The 22969-nt window shown below is 35.9% G+C and overlaps 1 protein-coding gene across 7 annotated transcripts; it reads left to right on the forward strand.

The window, feature by feature from the left end:
- The first annotated feature begins 2138 nt into the window (after positions 1–2138).
- Positions 2139–22723, forward strand: ptprja (protein tyrosine phosphatase receptor type Ja). 7 transcript variants are annotated; one of them, XM_056747694.1, is made up of 31 exons: positions 2139–2302; positions 7901–7922; positions 8069–8260; positions 8619–8723; positions 9676–9933; positions 10069–10329; positions 10436–10702; positions 10798–11055; positions 11702–11953; positions 12196–12450; positions 13013–13276; positions 13663–13914; positions 14825–15088; positions 15238–15498; positions 15606–15875; positions 16353–16607; positions 16791–17063; positions 17153–17299; positions 17444–17636; positions 17841–17959; positions 18266–18347; positions 18747–18794; positions 18885–18893; positions 19122–19209; positions 19600–19690; positions 19770–19843; positions 19929–20063; positions 20262–20378; positions 20453–20613; positions 20752–20887; positions 21091–22723. In XM_056747694.1, the coding sequence occupies exons 1-31, from the start codon at positions 2249–2251 to the stop codon at positions 21244–21246; spliced, it is 5319 nt and encodes a 1772-aa protein (XP_056603672.1). In that variant the 5' UTR covers positions 2139–2248; the 3' UTR covers positions 21247–22723. The 7 variants fall into 7 exon arrangements, 6 of the variants coding, with proteins under 6 accessions (XP_056603672.1, XP_056603679.1, XP_056603685.1 ...); XM_056747701.1 differs by having other exon boundaries at positions 8622–8723; XM_056747707.1 differs by lacking the exon at positions 18885–18893.
- The last annotated feature ends 246 nt before the right edge of the window (positions 22724–22969 follow it).

Raw genomic sequence — 22969 nt, forward strand, 5'->3', positions numbered from 1 at the left:
GAAAACAAGGTAACCATTTGTTCTTTTTTTCCCTGAAAATCATGCAAAGCCTACTATACACTTTTCTGGTATGTTTATTTAATAAACAAATTATAGATGTTCTTCCAGAGCAACCCAGAAAATCGTTTTCAATAGCCACATGTTTAACAGACATCCTATAATTTATAAAAATCTTCATTCTTTACCTACATAAACAATGTTTTGCTAATAACAAGTGAATGATCATGACAGAAAGACAATACTGCACTCGATTTTAACTGTGAGTAGCATGCAGCTGAAGTGGTTTAACCGGAGAAAATGATTCATAATTGATCGGCCTAAATTTTAAATCGGCCAAAATCAGTATTAAAAATTACAATTTATTTGCCGATATCGATATGGCAAATAATTTATATGCACCCCTAGTTCTTTCTTTCTTTGTTTTTTTTTGCACGCAAATTACTCCACATATGGAACCGATAAAGACTAAAAATATATATTTTGGCAAATCTAGGTATCTGCTTCCATCTACTGGTACTAAGTGGTACTGACACATTTTAGTTATGGAAGCAGATAATGTGGAAGGGTTTATGTCATTTTTGATTATATTAATGTGCATACATGTTTGAACTCACTGTGCCCTTTTTCATTTTGTATTCATTTTTTATTTTAAATATTATTATTATAAATGAGATATATAATAGATGTAAATACTTACTTGTTCGACTGGTTGTACAGATGGTAAATATACATGAACTGGTCTTACATATTTTTTCTGCACTTAATGTAGCTTTAAGCATAGATACTAGAAGAAATTACAGTCAACGCAATGCTCGCTATGATCAGAAGAGTCTAAAAAGCCATTGTGAGAAGCCAGATAAGAGTTTGAGTGTTACATTCACCAGAGATCTGTGTGTTTGACCACTTCCTGTTTAGTCATCTCATTTGCCTTGTACTTTGTCTAGTTGCACTGTCACCCAGGAGACAACATACTTAGCTGAACACTACTGAGACCCCCCCAAAAAAGACAACTGTTACACAGACAACAGAAAAAGCCAAAGAGTGGAACAGACAGCAACAGGTCTGATTGTTAGAAAGACTTACAGTGAAATACTCTTATACTGTAACCAGTGACAAATAGTTAAAGTGTTTTAGCACTAGCAGCACATTCATCATCATGTGTAGTTTTATTGTGCTATATATTAAGTAAACAGTTTAAAGAACTAGATGATGGTAAAATGGTTAGCAAGAATTTTAATAGATGTGCTGTGTTGTGTTGTTAGAGTATTTCTGATCTGCTACTTCTAAACAATTATATTTATTTTTCATTTGGCGTGTTAATTTTAGCTGGTTGCGATAGTAATTGTGTTTCAGTACAAAAAAGGCCAAGTAACAGTAAATGACAAAATAACAATGAATTTATAATTTTCTGTGTGATGTAGGCCTGTGCCATTCTTACGTACCAACAGACTATTGCTCAGCTATTTTTACCCTAATAATACTGTATAAGTACTTACTTGCTGTTACCGATCATTATGTATGTGTGACTGGGAGAAATCTTGAAAGAATTGTAATTTACCAGCATTCATTTCTCTTGCGTCATTCTCTTTAACGATCAAATGCATTTCTGAGAAAACAATGTAAACCTAAACAACCTATCAGAATACCAACAGTTTTGACTGCAGTTCCACAAAAAAAAATGTGACCTAAAAGGAAACAGGCTGTGCAGAAATAACAGAAATACACAAATTACGTACAAAATACACAGTCATGTATGGATGAGACTAGATAGATACCGTTAGCAACTATGACTGTTTGGCTGTGAAAATGCTACATATAAATGGCCTAAATGCATTACATCTCGATCACATTAATGACTTAAATCTATTGTTTTATATGACTTTCAAAATCATTGTCATTGTTATGACAACTTTTAACAGATATTCAGAGATGCGAATGGAAAGAAACTTGTCCTTGAAACTAAGTAAAAGTTGAGTAAGTTTGGGTGGTTGCATGTTTTGTGTTGGTTGGATGTTATGTGTTGGTTGGTTAACGATGGTGTTTATGCCTGATCTGCAGCAAAACTTTTTGAAGGCGGAGTTCATCGTGTAGCTCCGCCCCTTTCACGCAGAGAAATGAAACAAATCAATGATAAAAGGTCAGAACCCACAGCACCTGAAGAAGGAATGAGCAAAACTGCCGCTATCATTAAAACTCTGTTCTGAACTAATTATAAAATGACATAAAAGTTTTTTTGTCGTTAGCCAACATGGGTCAGCATTATTTATCTCTTGAAAGTATCGTCTTTGCTCTGCTAGTGTTGGTGAGTGTATGAGTTTTTATTCCGCGTTCATTTCCTTGTAAAGTAACTGTAACCTTGAAGTTTCTCTGTGTAAATAGCATAACAAGTTCTGCTCGTAAAGTCGAAAACTTATCAAGCTTATTTTTTCATGAACTAACGTTAACTTGTTGAGCTCGTAAGTAGGGGGCTTTGAAATAAAATGAAACGATGTCACGCGTGTTATTTAGTGTTTTTGAGTTGACAGTCTCATTGTTTGTAATTTGCATGTTGACGCAAACTGTTACACTTGTTTTGCACACGTTGGTTCATAGAAAATGTTACATAGAAAATGTAGCCTGTTTCTACTTCTGTTCCTGCTTTACTAAAACTCTTCCCAAATTCATGACCGCAACTGAACTGAAGTTACTCAACAGTGATTTTGTTTCCTTCTGTCATTCGCAATAGATGTGACTATTGATATGCTTCACCTGTTAACTTTGTCTGCAGCAGTTCTTTTTATCAATAGTAGTGGTTTTAAATACGTTTGAAGATTTTCCATGATGTTCGAATTAACCAGAAGTGCAACCAGTAGTTATCTATGCAAATTAAAGATTAATCTCTTCCGTCGTTTGCGTTGGTGCACAGAGAGGGAAACAGACTGAGATGAATTGTGGGATACGTTTTTCAATGCTTCTAGAATAGATGTCTCAGATTTTTCACAGGGGACAGTAACCTCAGCCAGATACTTGATATGATTCTCACTAGTATCATGTTGTCTTTTACATAATTCAGTTTATATATTGTTCCGCCAAAAAAACTGTGTTGAGTTGTCGTTTGCCAGTAAAACAGAAGATGGTTAGTTCTATCCAAACTGAAACAATAAGGCAAGTGTCATGTTTTGTTAAGAAAAGCCTGCATTGGTTTACCAAAAAATCAAATGGTGATTCTACACTGTGATATAAAAGGAATCTGTTCTCTCATTTTATACAAACGTGTATGCAAAGTGCCTTTAATCCTTAGGGTGTGGCGATTAACACATCAAGAAGGTAAAGTGTTTTACGTAAATGTGTCATGAAAATGTCCAGCTCATTTGGACCAAATAATCTTCCTTGGGGGGTAATGGAGAAAAGGAAAACTGTGACGTAGAACTGCGGAACAGGGAAAAGAAGATGGTATGAAGTCCTGTCCCTCTAACCCACTATTCGCTCTTTATTCTAATCTAACCATCTATTGCAATAAACGTCATTATGGGCGTTGCTGTTTGAAGAATTCTTTCAGAGCAAACATAGATCTTGATTTCATACGTGGATAAAAAGTAACCTTTACAATAAGGCCCTAATGTGTGGAAAACGTAAGTAAGACCTAACTGTTTGTAAAACGTTGAACAGATTTTCCCAGACAAATGGTAAAAGGTTTGGTTTGATTACTAAACAACCATTTTGTTTTGTCTAGAAATGAGAAATTCAGCTAGGAGAGAAGATCTTTGCTTTGTATCCGAATACGTTTGTGTATATGATGTTCTTTCATCCATGAAACACAATGCACGGCTTGCTTTCTTCCATAAAGAAGGGATTTTTAGATTGTCGAGACAAGTTTTTAATACGTTGTTATTTAGGAATACTTCTCAGTACATTCTTTAACGTTTTCACTTTTGTGTTCAATAGAGAGTCAAAATAATTATTTGGAACCGTATTATGGGTAAATTCTTATTTCTTTCTTTCAAATCTCTTATTTTTTTTCTTGCTTTTTATTCTATACATGAAATGTGGTGCTCTGTGTTAGAGTAATTAAACATGCAGAAGAAATCTAGCAGTACAGTTTGCATGAGCTAGGCATTACAGTTCGTCCCCAGGGAGGCAGACTTCCCTTATTCTTTGAGGTTTATCTCAAGATCTGTGCATTGTATCTCGTTGAATTTGGGCTCCGTTTAATAGGGAGCATCTGTTGGATGTAGTCGTTTTTCATAATATTATGTTTGCTTTCTGATGATGCAAGACAAAATGGTTAAAATAATATCCTTTCATGTACAGTATGAAAAAATGCTTAGATGCTACACTGTGGATTATTTGTTGTGTTGTAAATCCTTTCTAGCAATACTAGTATGCAGTATTTAAAATGTGTTGAACTGTAATAGGTTGTGAAAATTAAACATGTTGGCTATATTGTCTTTATACATTGTAGCATCCAGCTTTAAATTGACAGTCTGTGCTTGATGCTTTTATTACTTCAAAAAATTTGCAAAATTTCCTAGTCTTTTCTTCACATAATTGTGCATTTTTAATAAACTTTTTAAACAGAAAAAAATACATTTTTGTAAATGCACATTTCCAACAGCGACGCCATGAGCCTGATAGGCATAAAGTGTAGAGACAATGACAAAGTTCTGGGAAGTAATAAACGCTGTCATTGAGAGTAAAAGACAAGTAAATAAAGCAGAAGCCTTAGTACAGACCAGGATTGTGCAATGTACTTTCCAAAGTTTAGAAATTAAATTCACAGTCATTAGTGAGATATGAGGTTGCTTTCTGTGCCTTCCCAAAAATGCTTGTGTCTAGCTTTATAATAGCCTCTTGTGGAAGGATCCTTGCGGGGCGGAATAGATTAAACACACGCGCTCACACACACATTTCTGTGTTCAATGTAAATTTTGCCCTATTCATTCAGATTTCAATGGCTTTATTGTATGTTATGGCTGGTTGAAATCTGCAAACTTGAAAATGTCAGGCTTCATGAATTTGCATAAATAATAAAATAGATAACATGCAAATTGTGAAAATGCCATTCATGCTGAAATATTGATGTAATTGTATGCTATACTAGAGCTAACAATATTCATGACAAGGCGATACATGATTCAATTTTATGGAGATTTTTTGGGATCTACAATACATCTGTGTTCTTTGCAATGTGTATACACATTGTGCTAAAGTATATATTACCACTCGTACTGTACTGTTACTGTAAAACGGCGTTGTAGTTTTAAACTGTAATTTATGTCTGTCTGCATGGCACTACTCTTATTCACAGCAGCAACATGCAAATATGGTGTCTGCATTGCGAACAGAATTTTCCTGCTTAGAGCAAGGCAGTTATATTAATCTCTGTCTTGTCTATCTGTTTGTCTCTATATATTAATGTATATGGAGAGAAACACAAACGCATCATAACAATTGTGTAGCATTCCCATTGACTCCCATAGAATTTATTTTCCTACTATGGCAGTAAATGCGGGATTAGATATTTGATTACTGATGTTCCTTTGTGTTTAGCAGAATAAAGCAATTTATACAGAGTGAGTAAATGATGACAGAATTTTCATTTTGGGTGAACTATTCCTTTAACAGTTTAACAGCATTACAATAATACCACCCTCTCTGTAAATAGTACTTCACCTCTGCTACAGTATCCTTGCTTCTACAGTCACATGATGGAAAATTTCTTGTGTGGCGTGTCTTTGTGATGAACAGTGATGAAAGGGGGTGCAACAGAAATGGCAATTATTTGAATTTGAAAAGAGGAAGTTTCAGAGTTTCGTTTTTCACTTTGTTTGATACCTATCAGACACTCTAAGAGGGCACATTTAGACAGAGGGAAAATTGCTGAAACATGTCGAAAACTGTTAATCAGTTGATGTTTCACGTTGAAAGTCCAAATTGAGGTATGAAAACAACAGAACTCAGTCAGTGTATAGAGACTGAGGTTTCATTTACTAATGTGCACATTCAAAAAGTGTGGTCAGAATATTCTTCTGAAATTCACATTAGTCTTCAGGAATTCACATGAGAGTATGAAAATAATGACAGAATTTACTGTGTCGAGGGAGATAATAACATGTCAACACATACAAGTTAAATGCCTGCAATTTCACAGTGTAATGACCGGACTTTATGTCATAGTAAGAAGTGTGGATGCATTCTGGGTAAGGCCTCCTTCCTGTGGGGAGTGGATGGACCGATCTGTACATCTGGTGATAAGAGAAGAGTCCGCAGAAGGTTGTACAGTTAATGTGTGTGAATAGTAGTTCTGGATTATCAAGGTTTATGTTATAATTTTCATTTAATCAAAAGATGGCGATACATACCAAAGGCTGACACTTCTGACTCATTTTACCTGAATTGAGCTTGCTGTAGCAACTTGCATAAACCACTGGGGTGTTTTTTAACAATATATCATCAATGGTACTGAATACCAATAGAAATTAGATGTTCGAAAAGCATAGAAGTGAATGATGTATGGTACGTGTAGAGAGCATTCACTCAATATCATAATCTTATTTTTGACGGAGGTGGCTTTTAGAGGGTTTTGCATCTGAACTCTTCAATTGTAACAAATGAAGGTGTTTTGCAGTCAAACATAAAATTTACCTTGAATGTACACTGTACGTGTTTTTAAAGTTGAACTGATTATTATTTGAGCAACATTTCTGAACTCATAGAAGTGTGAATGTACTTTTCTAATCATTCAGGCTGAACCAACAAAGACATTACTTTCCATTCCACCACATCCAGGCTGTTTGTGACAGAGATGATACTAAACTCATGATCTTGTAACTGTAAAAGTACACAGTCATACACACCTCACAAAAAACACAGTTAAAGGTTTAGGCGAGTACCTGAAAAAATATTGGTACTGCTCTCACTCTGTCTTCACAAAATGGTATTGGTGCATCCCTAGTTTGTTGCCATTGCCATTTCAGCAAAAGTGCTTGAAGTCAACACTCTCAACAAAAAAGAGGAAGTCTTGTTTTAGACAAAATTTGAATGAATAAACATATTGTTTAAAGTAAAAAGACTGGCACATTTCATCTCATGACCCAGATAGACTCTAAACTATACACACCCTTCTAACTGATAGGCTCAACAAAAGAAACTTAATTTCAGGATAAAGTGCATAGAGATATGGAGGATGAAATATGACTATATAACTATAGAGTGTTGTTTTTCTTTAATGTTCATTTTGGTTTTATTGCTTCCTATACAGAAGTTGTGGCCATTCAGAACAGAACAGAAAGACAATATACACATTGATAACATGTGAAATCTGTAACCTGAAAAGGTTCCTGATAATAATCAGATCATAGCAAAACAGAAGGTGTGTCTTTTGATAATACATGCCAGTGAAAACCAGTTCCCGGAACTAGGAAAAGAGAACAACATTAGAATGTAGAATAAAAAAATATATATATTTAGAGAATGGGAGGGAAATGAAATATGATCTAGTCATATTTACAGTCTTAAGTGTTGAAACACTGTTTCATTTTCTAATATAAGTATTTTCCACATGTAAGAATAATAGTGAAATTGTCCTTCATCACTTCATAAATTTCGAGAGATAAATTTGTAACGATCATGTACGTCTGAGGTCATGAGATAGAGGGAACTTAATGAGGGAAGGGCATAAAAAGCTGAAGTGGAAAACATCCCTGGTATACCTCAAACCATCAGATACATCTGCGTGTAACACACAAATGCGGATAAACTCCACAACTAACAATGCTATACATTTTAAACAAAGACGATCAAATGTCTGTAAACTAGCTTACATTTCTCAATGCTAGTTGTTACTACACTAGGCAAACTTAAAATAAATAAATAAAAGATGCAGATAATATGCCTGACAAGAATTTGTTTTCCTCCCCAGATCCCTTATGGACATTCTGAATGTAAGTAAAATCATGTCTTATGTCTGCTTTCAATTTTACAGCCCATTTCAATCAGACTTTATCTGTAGATCTTTAATTGTGTGGTGTATAATGTAAATTACATTGAATAATATGTCTGTATTTATATATCAAATGTCTGTATTTAGGTGTTTTGTGCCTAAACAAGTCAAACTCGACAGCAGATGTCACAATCCATGTAGGAAACATGTCCTCCTGCGGTACACAGGGATCCATTTTCACAAGCAATCAGTCAAGCCTCACAGTGACTGGACTTCAGCCTGGATACACATACTTCTTAAAAATCACCTGTTCAGATGAGTGCTGCAGCAACCGCACCAGTAAGCCTTTCTTATTCTACTTATGAAATGAATGTAAGTAGTTTTAGTGTTTAAGGGACCTTTGATGGTGTCAACATGCAGGCCTGTCAAGCTAAGATTGTCCAACACACCTGCCTGTAATTTTCAAGTAATTCCAAAGAATTTAATAAAATGGTTTGAGTGTGAATGGTTGGAGCTAAACTCTGCAGGACAGTGAGACATTTAGGATTGGAGTTTGACACCTATGTTTTTAAGCAGTAAGTTGCAAAGTAAGTTATGCTGATTGTTATCTAGTTTCTCGCACATTCATGTATCATTTGTCCACACAATTTCCTCATTCTTTCAGTCATGTCAGTGTTTCTTGACTCTCTACCAACAGTAGGAGACACCTCCAACAATCTGACTGTGACGCAGTTCAACTCAACCTCAGTCAATCTGACCTGGACGGGACAGTTACCACTGGTTAATCAAACTTTTACTCTGCGTAAGTCTAGGTTACCAAACTTTTTCGAAATATCTACTTTTGTGTTCTGCAGAAGAAAGTCACAAAGGATTTTATAGACATGATGGGTAGTAAATGATGAAATCATTTTTGGGGTGTGACTTTAAACGTATGCCTTAAAACAAATCCCTTTTAGTGTAGGTGTCCCTTTTTACTTGGTTAGTTTGAGTTTAATCAAACAAAAAACAAAATCCTTTTGCATATCGCTGCTGTCTTTAGAAATCTCCATATGCTGTTTTTTTGCCATAAATCATTTTCATTAGTCATCCTTTATGTTTGTCAGGTGGGTTTCAATAAAAACTATTAAAGGGATAGTTAACCCAAAAATAAAAACGGTCATAAATTATTCACCCTCTAGATATTCCAAATCAGTATAAATTAATTTGTTCTGATGAACACAAAGATATTTGGACGAATGCGTGTAACCAGACAGTTTTTGGATCCCATTGACTACCAAAGTAGGAAAAATTGCAATGGTATTCAAAAGTCGTTTTCCGTCCTGCATTCTTCAAAATATCATCTTTTGTGTTCAAAAGAACCAAAAAATGATCAGGTAATTTTTTTTACTATGGTAGTCAATGGTGGCCAAGAACTGTTTGATTATAAGCATTCTTCCAAATATCTTTCTCTGTGTTCTTCGGAACAAATAAAGTTTAACAGATTTGGAACAAGGTGAGCAAATGATGACAGACATTTTAATTTTTGGGTGAAATATCCCTTTAAAAACTGCTTCTCAAATTTGTCAACACAGTATTTAATCATTTAAAAAATACAATGTTTTTTACATCTCCTGAAAAAGGGCACATTTGGTCATTTGAGGTTTCAGAAGGACGCGATGATATGATGTGTAATTAGTGATGTTGTATCTCTAGAAACAATATTGTAAACTAACGTGTGTTTTTGGGTGTCTATGTCCACTCTCTTGCACTCACAGGCCCTGAGCAGGTCACTAACCTCTCTGTGACATCTATCACTGTGAACTCCGTATTTCTGAGCTGGATGCCTCAAAATGGCATCAGCCCGTATTATAGAGTAGCTTGGGGTGTAAACCCGCAATTCTCCCTCACCACTAACCAAACCTCCATGCACGTCTCACAACTCGCACCTGGCACCAAATACAATTTCAAGGTCACTTCAGTGGCCTCTGATAACCGCACTGAGGGACAGGCTTATGAGAAATCCCAAAACACATGTAAGTAATGCACAACGAGAGATTTTAGCAGTGTTTGTGTTTTCCAGATTTAATCAGGTTGCGTGTATGGATGCCCGTGGTTTTGAAATGTTCTTTAAATTCCATTTTAATGAAACATGTATTACCTGTACACAGATCCAGCACAGGTGGAGAACATCACTGAGGTGAGTTTCAGCAACAGCAGTCTGACCATAAAATGGATGGCTCCTCCAGGTCAAGTGGAGCGTTATATAGTGAACATTTCCAGTGCAGAGCTGAGCATGTCAAAGGAGCTGCCTGGAATTGAAAACTTGACTGAGATTGGTAACCTTACAGCAGGAAGAGTCTACAACATTACAGTCACGTCTGTTTCGGGAATCCTGAAAAACATCTCATCCGTAGTATCGTTTGCCACAAGTGAGTTAGAAAAGCTTTATACACTCTTTGTCTTATCACCAGAACATCAAAAACAACATTTATACCAGTACAACCGTTAATAGCATGGTGTTATTTTTCTCTTCAGGACCTAATCCACCTGAAGCACTCATAGTGAGGTCCAGAACCAATGCATCTATTTCTTTGCAATGGTCGAGACCTCTCTCGATGGATGGAGTTGATGTGTCCTATGAAGTATCTTTTACATCCGGCCAATCAAATGGCAACCAAACCATAAATCAGGTTGCCTCGATACTCTCAAATTTATCATCAGGCAGCCGGTATGAAATCTGTGTTGCCACGGTTGGAGTGAAAAATCGCAGGAGCTCGTGTGTAAACCTCACTTCATATTCAGGTGTCTCTCTCTCTCTCTTGGGTTGTAAACAAATGATGTTTGGCTTACACTATTTGTTTAATGGTTGTATGTTTGTATTCTTGTGTTTCCACCAGCTCCTAATCCAGTAAAGAATCTCGGGTTTTCTGTCAGCACTAGATGGGTCAATCTCACCTGGCTCCCCCCTAGTGGAAACTCCAGCCTGTTCTCCTACATAATCGACATTACCACACTCAACAATACGTTCAAAACCACATCCAGCAATTATCAGATTACTGAGTTGGAACCCGGTACTCAGTATAATTGCAGTGTTAGAACTCACATATTGAATGGCAACATCTCTGGCCCCTCACTAACCATAACGTGTAATACCAGTGAGTCTAAATACAGTACAATTCATGTAAATCAAGAACTTCAGCAACTGAAATGGCTACAACTATTGATATACAAACCAAAAACTGTGAAACATGTGTAGACTGTATAATGTGTGCTACACCTCAATTAAAGGGACAGTTCACTTCCGTCATCATTTACTCACCCTCGGGTTGTTCCAAATCTGTGTACATGTCTTTTGTTCTGTTCAACCCAAAAGAAAATATGAGCATGCTTGTAACCAAACAGTTCTTGGCCAACATTGACTACCATAGTAGGAAAAATGACAATGGTTGTCAAAAGTGATCCAGATCTGTTTGTTTTCATTCTTCAAAATATCTTCTTCTTTGTTCAGCAGAACAAAGAAATTTGTTTTAAAAACAATTTCCCTCTATGGTAGTCAATGGTGGCCAAGAACTGTTTGGGTACATTCATCCAAATATCTTTCTCTGTGTTCATCCGAACAATGAAATGTTTACAGATTTGAAACAACTTGAGGGTGAGTTAATGTAATCGGAATTGTAATTTTGAGTGAACTTTAATATACAGTTTGCATAATACTCTTTGCATACCGTATTAACTGTAGCACACAATACTTGAGATGTGTGTGAGTCTAGTGTATAATGGCATTGTGTATCTGTGTTTCAGAGCCTCTTCCAGTGGTTAATTTAATTGCCACTAGAATTGGCTCGACTGAGATGCTGCTCTCCTGGTCTCATCAAAGTGACTACAAATCTACATATGTGTATAACGTGAGTGTGAATGGAGAACTAAGGGCACAAAACAGGAGTGAGACTGCAAATATAACAAACCTGATACCTGGCAGCAACTACACATTTACTGTGCAAACTGTAGCAAACGGCATTAGCTCAGAACTTGTGTCCGTCTCGGAGTTTACAGGTATTACTTTTTACACGTTACTTCAACACTGCTGTTTTTATCATATTGTCAGTTTCAGCTGAAGTATTACAAATTTCACCCAAAAACGTACAGCAAGTCAGTGTTTCCTGTGTCACTAAGCATTTAAATGTTCCTATGGGTGGTCTAGTATACAAATCATATTGTGCAGTTATACACACTCTAGGTATGCCACACAGCGAGGAAATGAACGAGTTATTCTTCATTTAATTCTTTGTTGTCAGGGCTTGATAAAGCATCCATAGTTTCTGCTGTGGGAACTACTCTGAGTATAAAAGTGGACTGGAGGCCGCCCGCTGGCATTGTGAGCCACTACAGTGTCCGACTGCAACCGTTTCCAAATGTTTCCAAAACAGTTTTAAAAAATGAAACCTCTGTGGTGTTCTCAGGCCTAATGCCTGGTACTTTGTACAATGTTGTGGTTTCAAGCATCAGTGGACCCATTAAACAGGACAGTGATGTTATCCAGAATGCTACATGTAAGACTCCAACGCAAACATACTGATTGCACAAATTCACACAAAAATCACATTTCTAAAAACCGCTTGTATGGAGTCATATGCAGGTTTTGAATGACATGGGGGTGTAAATGATGACGCTATTTTTATTTTAGGGTAAACTATCAAATATGAAACTGTTGTTGTAGTGTACCCAAAAATAAAAGTTCGGTCATGAACCCCGCCAAATTGTTTCAAACTTGTATATGTTTCTTTATTCTGATGAACTAAAAGAAAGATATTCGGAATAATGTTAGCAACTGATATTTCTGGGACATCGTTAGTAGGAAAAATTCAAATGGTAGTCAGTGGTGTCCTGGAAATATCAGTTGCTAACATTCCTCCAAATATCATTCTTTGTGTTCATTAGAACATGTGTAAATGAGGACAGAATTTTCATTTGTAGGTGAACTATCACTTTAAGATCCAAACTGTTACGTTGGCGTAATGGTAGAAAATATTAGTAGCTCAGCATAGTGAAAGAAGTGCCGCTACAGTGAACAGATTGTTTGTGGGAATGATATATATGATGTTGTTTTTACAGTGCCTACTCCTCCTCGTGACTTGTTGTCTGCAGGAAGCACAGATTCTCTGAACATCAGCTGGGCTCGACCGCTCAATATGAGCTCCGGGTCATACATCTTCCTCCTGGAGTGCAGCAGCACAAATCTATCACGCTCAATTAACGGGAGCCAAGATTTCATCCTTCTGACTGACCTTAGGGCAGGTGTCCAGTACAACATCACTGTGAAGACCGTTGGTGCACTGGGATATCGGAGCACTCCTCTGTATATCTCCACATATACGAGTAAGCAATTGTGACCTTTGTATCATATACTGTATGATAACTATTCCACAAGCTATTTGTGTGAAAAACAGACCGAAATTCTTCTCTTTTGCTCTCCATGTTAATCTACAATGTCTTATTTGTTTATTTTGCCATTCATATCATTCAGATGCGTCTTCTTAATTGAGAAACAGTGACAATATCTGGCATGACTTCTTTTAACGATAGATTTGCAACCCAGTTAATTCTTGAATATGACACTATTTTTTTATGTCTCATTTCGGACCCTACTAAATTAGACATAAAAAAATAGTGTCATATTTTTATCATACAGTGATCAACAATTACCAAACTGGACAGACCATTGCTTAAGTGTAAAGTGCATGTCTATTTATTTGTCCTTTCAGATCCAAGTCCTGTAACTGGAGTGAAAGTAACCAGATTCACAGAAAGTAGTATAACTCTGGTCTGGGAGCAACATGACGATCAGCAGTACGGGTACTCCTATTTGCTCAACATCACAAATGAGCAGAAAATTGTGAATAACACCTCAATAGAGCTGCTGTCACTTCAGTCTGCTAGTCAATACAACATCAGCATTATCACACAGACAGCAGGTCACACCCAGTCTAAGCCCCATTTCATAACAGTCTACAGCAGTAAGTAACTACACTGCACATGAAATCATACTACTGCATATACATGTATGTTCAGAACATTTGAAGTGTAGCTCATATACTTTAATCTGTGGTTATGAGTCATAAATAAGGCAAGCTTAGAGTTCTCTGTCTGTCAGAGAAAAATAAAGCGGTTTTCACTTTGTAAAATTTTTAGATAAACTATTTTTCATTAGATATTTTTTTATATACGTATACATTGTTCTTTTTAACTGAACGTCACTATACTAAGTTGAAATTGATTCGGTTATATTATTATTTTTATTATTATTATGTCAATAACAGTTTAGTTTTAGGTTTGCTCTCATTTAAAGGTACCTTAAAAAAAAATCTTCATTTCGCACCCTCGAGTTGTACCAAATCTGTATGAATTTATTTGTTCTGATGAACACAGAGAAAGATATTTGGAATAATGCTTTCAACCAAACAGTTCTTGGCCACCATTGACTACCATAGTAGAAAAAATGACAATCATGGTCAAAAGTGCCCCAGAACCTACATTCTTCAAAATATCTTATTTTGTATTCAACAGAACAAAGACATTTTTAAGCAATTGTTCTTTCTATGGCAGTCAATGGTGGCCAAGAACTGTTTGGTTACAAGCATTCTTCCAAATATCATTCTCTGTGTTCATCAGAACTAAGAAATTTATACAGGTTTGGAACAACTTGAGGAAGAGTAAATTTCATTTTGGGCTGAACTGTTGCAGATGCAGAAATTGTGTCTGTAGTTGAGGTGTTTGGTGATATTTTTATTTTGTTGTCTGTGAAATACTTTCACAAATTATGAAAAAGACTAGATGATAATATGAAGTCCAATGATGTATTAGTTATTTATTTGTTTAATAGACATTACTTTTACAGTTGTCCCATGTTCGTTGTTTGTGTTGCAGAACCATATCCAGTTTCCAATGTGAGTTCCGAAGTTCTGAATGTTTCTGCTGTGAGGCTGAACTGGTATCCTCCTATTGGGTACCACAGTGGAATTTCTTATAGAATATTAGTGTCAAACTGCTTACCAAACAGTAAAAACCTTTCAACGTCCTCTGAAAACATCACCGTAACGGACCTGGTGCCCGGGACCCAGTGTCTGTTCAGTCTTTATAGTTTGGCTTATGGCATTTTGGGAGAGCCACAGAACATCACTACTTTCACAAGTATGAATGAGATATGTGTGCTGACTCTTACACACGATCCACCAAGAAGACACACACAACACAACACACAATGCACAAATACTTCCTTGAAAACAATATTAGGAATGAATGCTGCTGAAAGCTCTCTCTCTCTTTCTCTCTTTCCAAAGAGCCCTCTGCGGTGGTTCCAAAAGTAGAGAATCGGGGCTCAAATAACTCTCTCGTGGTGATGTGGGATCCTCCTATCGGTGGACTTGACATGTATATTCTCAACATCAGCAGTATGGAATGGAACGCAAGCATAAACCTCAATAACACACAGCACAATCATACCTTCAGTCAACTAAAAGCTGCAACTCTCTACAATGTCACACTCACCACTGTTTTAAGAACCTTACAGGAAACATCAAGTGCAGTAAACAATGCAACCTGTAAGTGTCAACCCTGAACCATAGCAATGTGAAATCATTCAAAAATAAAACTTTTAAAACACAAACCCACCAGATGGTTGTATTCATGGATGCTACTTGTGTTTTAGATCCAAACAAACCAGGAGAATTGAAGGAGTTGTCGAAGAGCAACCATTCTCTGCTCTTGTGGTGGGTTGAAGCTCAGGGCATGACTCCTGGCAGCTTTAATTACAGCCTGACCTACTGGCTAGGCCTTAACAGCAGTCAGTTTTGGACTACAAATAACACTTTTCTTCTGGACAACTTGCGATCTGGAACATCCTACAATGTTTCTGTAGCTACTGAGGGGCCAATGGGTTTCAAGAGTGAATCTGTGTTCAGATTCCCTGTAACAACTAGTAAGTTCAACCGGTTTCTATTATTGTAGCGAATGGTGATCAAATTCTATTTACAAAGTAACATTTTAGTCAAAAATGTATCTTAACATTACAAACCGATTGATCTGAAGCCCTATGCCTTCTGAAAGTTCTGAAATACTTTTTTCTGAAATATCGGAAAAATGGTGGAAATGTATTATTTTGTTTCATTACCAAACTACAATTGTAATTTAATGGAATGTTTTTTTAAACGGATGACTTGATAATGATAAATAAGAGTCAAGAATAGCCCAAATCGCAGGCAAAGGGCGACAAGTTACATTTATGTGTCATGTACGTCATCTTGTAGCATTTCACAGTTTTTAGTATGAACTCAAGTGACTCGATTTCTTTCACAATGTCAATACTGCACCTACAAGTCTTTTATAAAATTACAACAGTATAAGAGTGTTGAATTGTTCTGTTAAAAACCTTAATCCCTTCCTGTCTCGGTTATAGAGCCTGATCCTGTCCGAAGCCTACAAATTAATTCCACGAAAACAAATGCTATATCTGTAACATGGGTGGAAGTAGAAAGAGTCACAAAGTATGTAGTAAGAGTTTATGAGAAGGCGGAGCTAAGGAATTATACAACCGGTTCAGGAAGATTTACTGTGGAAAATCTGATGCCTTCCACACGGTATACCATCAGTGTGAGGAGCAGCACTTCTGACGACACGGAGGGAGATGATGAGAGGCAGGAAGCATGTACAGGTAAATACAAACTTGCACTGCTAAAATACAAACCCCCTAGAAAAATAGATCTAGATAGAGTAGTGATAGTCTTTCTTTGATTGTAAATTGTACAAAATGTTTTCAAATAAGTAAGAAAAACTCAGTTATCCTTTACAATGCTAAAATAATCTCTACTAAAGAATCAATGTTTTGTATGTACAGATGCAGCTCCAGTGGAGACTTTGACCTGTATTGGACCTAATCTAACTCTACCAATGCTCATGCTCTCATGGGGTTCTCCTCCTGGTGGATATCTATCCTTTGAACTCGAGCTCTCCTCTGATTCTTCAGTTTCAACTACAGCTTCAAACACCGGCTTCAACCACAGCTTCACTGGACTCAAGTACAAAACTTCGTACAATGCCTCTCTTTGGACAATCGGCTGTGGCAAGAATAGTACAGTGAAGACGATCCAATGCATGACTGGAATAACAAGTAATGAGATTTTTTTTATTTGTAAAATATGTAATATTCTGCTTGCTCTATATGTCTCTACATATATTTTCGGTCTTTTATGTGTATAGGACCTGTTGTCCCTACAATAGAAAAAGCAGCGAAAGTGAGTGAAACACAATACAACAAGTTTACTGTGATTCTTCAGCCGGAAGTCTTTAATGACGCCAATGGTCCCGTGCTTTATTATGGTGTCCTTGTACACGCCGACGCTACTGGTATGTCTTATAGATGTTTATTCAGACCGTATAATGTCAACATTTTCTATACCTCAATAATATAAAAGCTCATCTTCATTACATGTAAAATGGTTCTGTTAGTTGGTAATTAAACAAATGTAAATGTGAGTTTTACTTCCACAGGTTGCCAGATTGAGTCTAACCAGTTGCTGTTTAATACCTATGAACACTGGAAAGCAAATCGGTGCTCCACTTACCTGGCTGTTGTGAAAGCAACGGTGCACAGAAATGTGGATGAACACACCCTTGTCATTGGAGATCAGACACAGTGGAACGGTTACACAAATGGGGAACTTAATGCTAAAGGAAGTTACCGGTAAGACCTTTGGGTTTTACTATACCCAGCAAAGAGATTATAGAAATCACTCAATGTAATGCATACTTTGTCACTAATATAACTAAACTCCAAGACTTTATTCTTCATTTTCATTACTGTGCAGATTCATGAATACTGTTGTTGCTTGCTAAAGTGTTTGCTAAATGTTACACGGCCTCTGTTGCTGTGTTTTGCTTTTTGCAGTTTTGCTATCATCACTTTCACTCATCTGGAGATAAGCAACAATTTAGTAAACGTGTCTAATTCATACTACTCCATATCCCAGTTTTGTCCAACCTCCATCCTTCTGCCAGAGAACCCAGGTAATATTCAAAACACTGACTATGTCACATCAGCTTTTTCACAATAACACATCCATGCTTGTTTTATTGATCAGGTGTCATTGATCAGGTGATTATGCTTGTTTTACAATGCATGTATGTGTATTTTCTTACTATCATTCCTTTGCGAACAGTGTATTTGATTTGCATTTATAGTAAAACATTGATCACCTTTCCGTCAAAGGCACAAACCATTTGTGAACAGCGTACTTGTTGTGGATGGTGACTTTAACATAACCTAGTGTAATTAATATATAATATAAAAAAACGTCTTTCTTCATCTCTCAGTGGTAATTGGGGGTGTAGCTGGAGGAGTCGCTGTCATTGCTGTTCTCATTGTAATCTTGATCGGTGTTGTGGTTTGTAGACGGTATGACTTTTTTTATGTTTGGATTCAAACATTAAATATTTACCAATGTCATGTGATACATTTTAGAGGAACAGGAAATGTTAGTGTAAAAATGTTTTGGATCGTTAAGTGTGTTTGAGTTTCGAGGGCAAATTCTTTTTTTATTTGTTTACCACAAAGTTAAAATAGATGTATAATGATTAACTGAATTGGATAAACTTTTGCTTGCCATTTACAAACGAAACATGGTAGAGTTATTCACATACTGCTAGTTTCTTAAATAATGGCATAGTTCAACCAAAAATCTAAAGACTGGGAGCGTGCCAGGGTAAATTATGAGAGAAGTTTCATATTTGGGTGAGCTGTTGTCCTTTAAATCTTTGCTTTAGTGGTGTAATAATTCATCTTATCTTAAATCAGGAAACAAAGTAAAGATGATTCTACTAGTGTTCCTATCCACTCCATACGGTAAGTGTACTTTTCTCATCAAATAGCATCGGAAGAAGAATAAAATATTTATTATAAACATAACACTAATTAATTCTTTGTTTCTTACAGAAACAAAGTGTAAGTACTTGGTCTCTCTCTTTTTTGTAAGCATTTGTGTTCAAATAAAATTAAATAATTTTATAAAAAACAACATATTTTTCTGATGGGTCTGATAATGAGATGTCTTGTTTCTGTTTATGTTCAAATTATGTTTAAAGTTATACTGTCTTAAATTATTATTATTGTGCAATGTGTTGAATGGTTTAATACATAGTTTCTGTGGTGGTTTATTAAATGATGTCACAGGACTAATCCAATCAAGGTGGAAGATTATGAGGCCTACTACAAGAGGCAAAGAGCTGATTCTTTCTGTGGATTTGCTGAAGAGTTTGAGGTGATTTTTCAAAATATTGACTTTATTTTACAAAAATATTTTATTGGAACTTTTAAAAAAAGAAGCAGCTGCTAAATCTTGGACTGCTGTTAAGTCACATTTGGTTAGATTTGACCGAATGCTTGTTTACTGACTAAGAAAGACCTCAAGGTGGTGCTAGTGTTGCCAGAAGACAGACCACAACAGATCTTTGAAGCTTGCTATTGTACATGCTGCATTCCCATATTATATTTAGACACATTGTGACTTATTGAATTATGCATTTAATAGAACAGAAATCACAGAGAAACGAATGCTTTATTTATCATTAACTAAATGAGAAATCTATGGATGGTGTTCAATAAGCTGCTTTCTGTTTTTTGTCTATTCTTCATATTTGTGTGTTTGTAGGATCTAAGGCCGGTTGGAATGAGTCAGGCAAAAACTGTCGCTACGGCCCCTGAAAACAAAGCCAAGAATCGTTACAACAATGTGCTGCCATGTAAGTCTGCTGCTATTTAGTCTATTTTGGTCATTCTTTCATGTTTCTAAAATGAACGTGGTTCATGTCTTCTCGGCAGATGATTCATCTCGAGTTAAGCTCTCTATGCCCAGCAGCCCATTTGATGAGTACATTAATGCCAGCTACATGCCCGTAAGGAGGAAAAGCTCAAAGCAAGAATATATCAGATCACAGCTGGCATTTTGACACAAATCTCATGCTAACTCTGTGTTTATAGGGTTACACATCAAAGAAGGAGTTTATCGCAGCACAAGGACCTCTGCCCTGCACGGTCAATGACTTTTGGAGGATGATCTGGGAGAAAAATGTGCACACCATTGTCATGCTCACCAAATGCAATGAGCAAGGGCGGGTACAGAAGCTATTCTAAATGATCTCTTCTCACCTGACATTTCATAGATATAATTCGATAATGATTGTATTTAGCATTAGTCATTAATAAACTCATCGCATTCATTTGTGTATATTCAGCATTATGTTTTTTCCCTATTCATTGTTTTTTGCATCTATTTAACAAACATTGAACGGAAATTATTGCTGTCACTTTTAGGTAAAATGTGAGGAATACTGGCCATCAGATATGAAAAGTTTTAACAATCTGACAGTGACGACTACTTCAACGATCCCACTAGAGGACTGGACCATAAGTGACTTTGAAGTAAAAAATGTAAGTAGGTTCATGTTGTCCTTTTCTAAAGTCATGCATCATAGTTGTTGCATAAATCTGTCCTGACCTCACAGGTGAAAACAGCAGAGACACGATCAGTTCGTCACTTTCATTTCACTGCATGGCCGGATCATGGAGTACCTGAGACCACTGAGCTTCTCATCAACTTCAGGCACCTGGTCCGAGAACACATGGAACAGTACTCACGACATTCACCCACACTTGTGCACTGCAGGTACTGAACATTTTCTGAAGACTTGAACATATTTGAGAGAAAGAAATGATACATATCGTTTAAAAGAAACATACAGTGCCTTGAAAATTAAATGAAAACTGAAATTCATACTCATTTCTCTCTATACCCAAAATACAGTGCAGGTGTGGGCCGGACAGGAACTTTGATCGCCATTGATCGATTAATCTTTCAGATTGAACGTGATGGTGTAGTGGATGTATATGGGATCATCCATGATTTACGCATGCATAGACCGCTGATGGTACAGACAGAGGTAATCAATGAACAACATTAAAATTCTTGTTGGTTGTACAGACACATACATCAGCATTTTTTGTTGGACAAAATGTAAAATGTTAAATAGATTTATTGGAAAAGGTAGTGCACCAGTATTTAAAGAATGTCGATGTGTGACAAGCTATTATCAGGTTCTCGTTTTCTAACAATGTGGACCTTTTATATTCTCTTATTCTGCAGGATCAATATGTATTTCTTAACCAGTGTGCCATGGACTTCATCAAGTCTAGGACTGGAAACAATGTAGACTTGATCTACCAAAACACAGCTGCACTCACTATTTATGAGAACTTTGAACCCTTGAAAAAATCTAAAAATGGTTTTCATAATGCCTGACCCTATGCCCTGAACCTTACTCTGCACTGCTGTCAACACTTTTTAAATTGATAGTTTAATTGAAAGAAACAAAAATCTAAATATATTTATTCAAGTATGTTTGTTTATAAAGAATTATGCCAAATATTTTTTAGTTTTATTAATGAAGTTTTTAATCAAGTACAGAAGTGAAGTGGCAGTGCCGTGTTGTGCTAATTCACATTGAAAAAAGTGGTAATTTTTTCATAGTGTAATATGACATATGCATTTTCTCACCTTAAACATTTTCATGTTTTCATCTTCATTCGTCGTAATGAAGATGTGCAATAACCTGTGAGGAATTTATCCTGCTGATGAAAACATGCCATTTCTCTTGAATGGTCCTAGCAGTGTTTCTCAATTGGTTTCGCTTTAGTTTGTAATGCAGTTATTTTTATTTCTTCTCATCTGACAGTTACGTAATTAAATCTGATAAGTTACAGAGGCCTTGGATATTTAAGGAGCTAGTTGCTGGTTTCACAAGAGGTGGATGCACATAGGCTTATAACAGAATTACATATTGGGCTTTCCAAATATTTACTTTCCAGTTTAGGTTGTATGAAGTGAAATAAATACTGTACAGTTGTATCCATTCTTTCACTATTGAAAATCCTCCTATTGCTCTGAAGAACCTCCAATATAGTGTCTTCTGTAATAAGCTTACATCAATTGGTCCCTAATGTGTAATAAATCCAACCCCTTTACTGCAGGTTAATAACAAGTAACACTGCAAATATTTAAATTAAATAATTTTGGTAACTCTTTACAATAAGAACAGATCTATTGATCCAGTAACTAACATGTAACTAAGCAATATTTTACAGCATTTTAAAACTTTTTTAATGTTAGCCAAAACCATTATAATTCATTCAAGTCCATTGTGCATTAACTAAAATTAACCAATACATGTGATTAAAAAGTTATTTAAAAATGTTGACATTAAGATTACTAAATGCTGTACCAGTATTGTTTATTGTGAGGTCATGTTAACTAATGATTAGGTCATTTTATCTTATGTAAATAATGTTAACAAACTGAACCTTATCGTAAAGTGTTACCAATTTTCTTTTACCTTAGCAGTCAAAACCAGCTGAAATTTTTTATTAAAAAGTATATGGCTACTAACTACTACTGTAATTGTTGGGACCATATATGTGCAATAAGTTGATAAGCATTTCAAGTTACTGTTCAAATACTTCAGGAATTGTTTCATATACTGTAAATGTTCAGTATAAACCTACTGATAATTTATTACAAAGAAAGTCACACCCTGTTTGTGCATTGAAATTGTTATATTTGTACATAAATATATTTTTGCCTTAGCTTTTTGTAGTTTTAAAATGTTGCCCTTTTATTTTTTTAAGTGTATTGAATACTCTGCTGGTCACGGTAAATTACATATTACAGATGAACTCTGTATTATATTTAAATAAAAAAAAGTGCTGCACTTCGTTTAACACCATTGTGGTTATTTTGTGTGCATTTGAAACAAACTTGAATTATTGTGATTCCTGACAATGTTGGTTCGTGGTATTATACAAAATAAAAGTAAATACTTTAAGTACAATTTACATCTACCGTGTAGAAAAAAATGATGCTTTTGAAAGTTCTAACCTAAATAACATCTCTAGTGACTTTTGATCCATAATCAGTCGGCCAGGTTTGTTGGGGTTTAGTGACCTGTAAGCGGCCCATAGTCACGCCT

The sequence above is a fragment of the Triplophysa dalaica genome, chromosome 1, assembly GCF_015846415.1.
Source record: "Triplophysa dalaica isolate WHDGS20190420 chromosome 1, ASM1584641v1, whole genome shotgun sequence".
Lineage (NCBI taxonomy): Eukaryota > Metazoa > Chordata > Actinopteri > Cypriniformes > Nemacheilidae > Triplophysa > Triplophysa dalaica.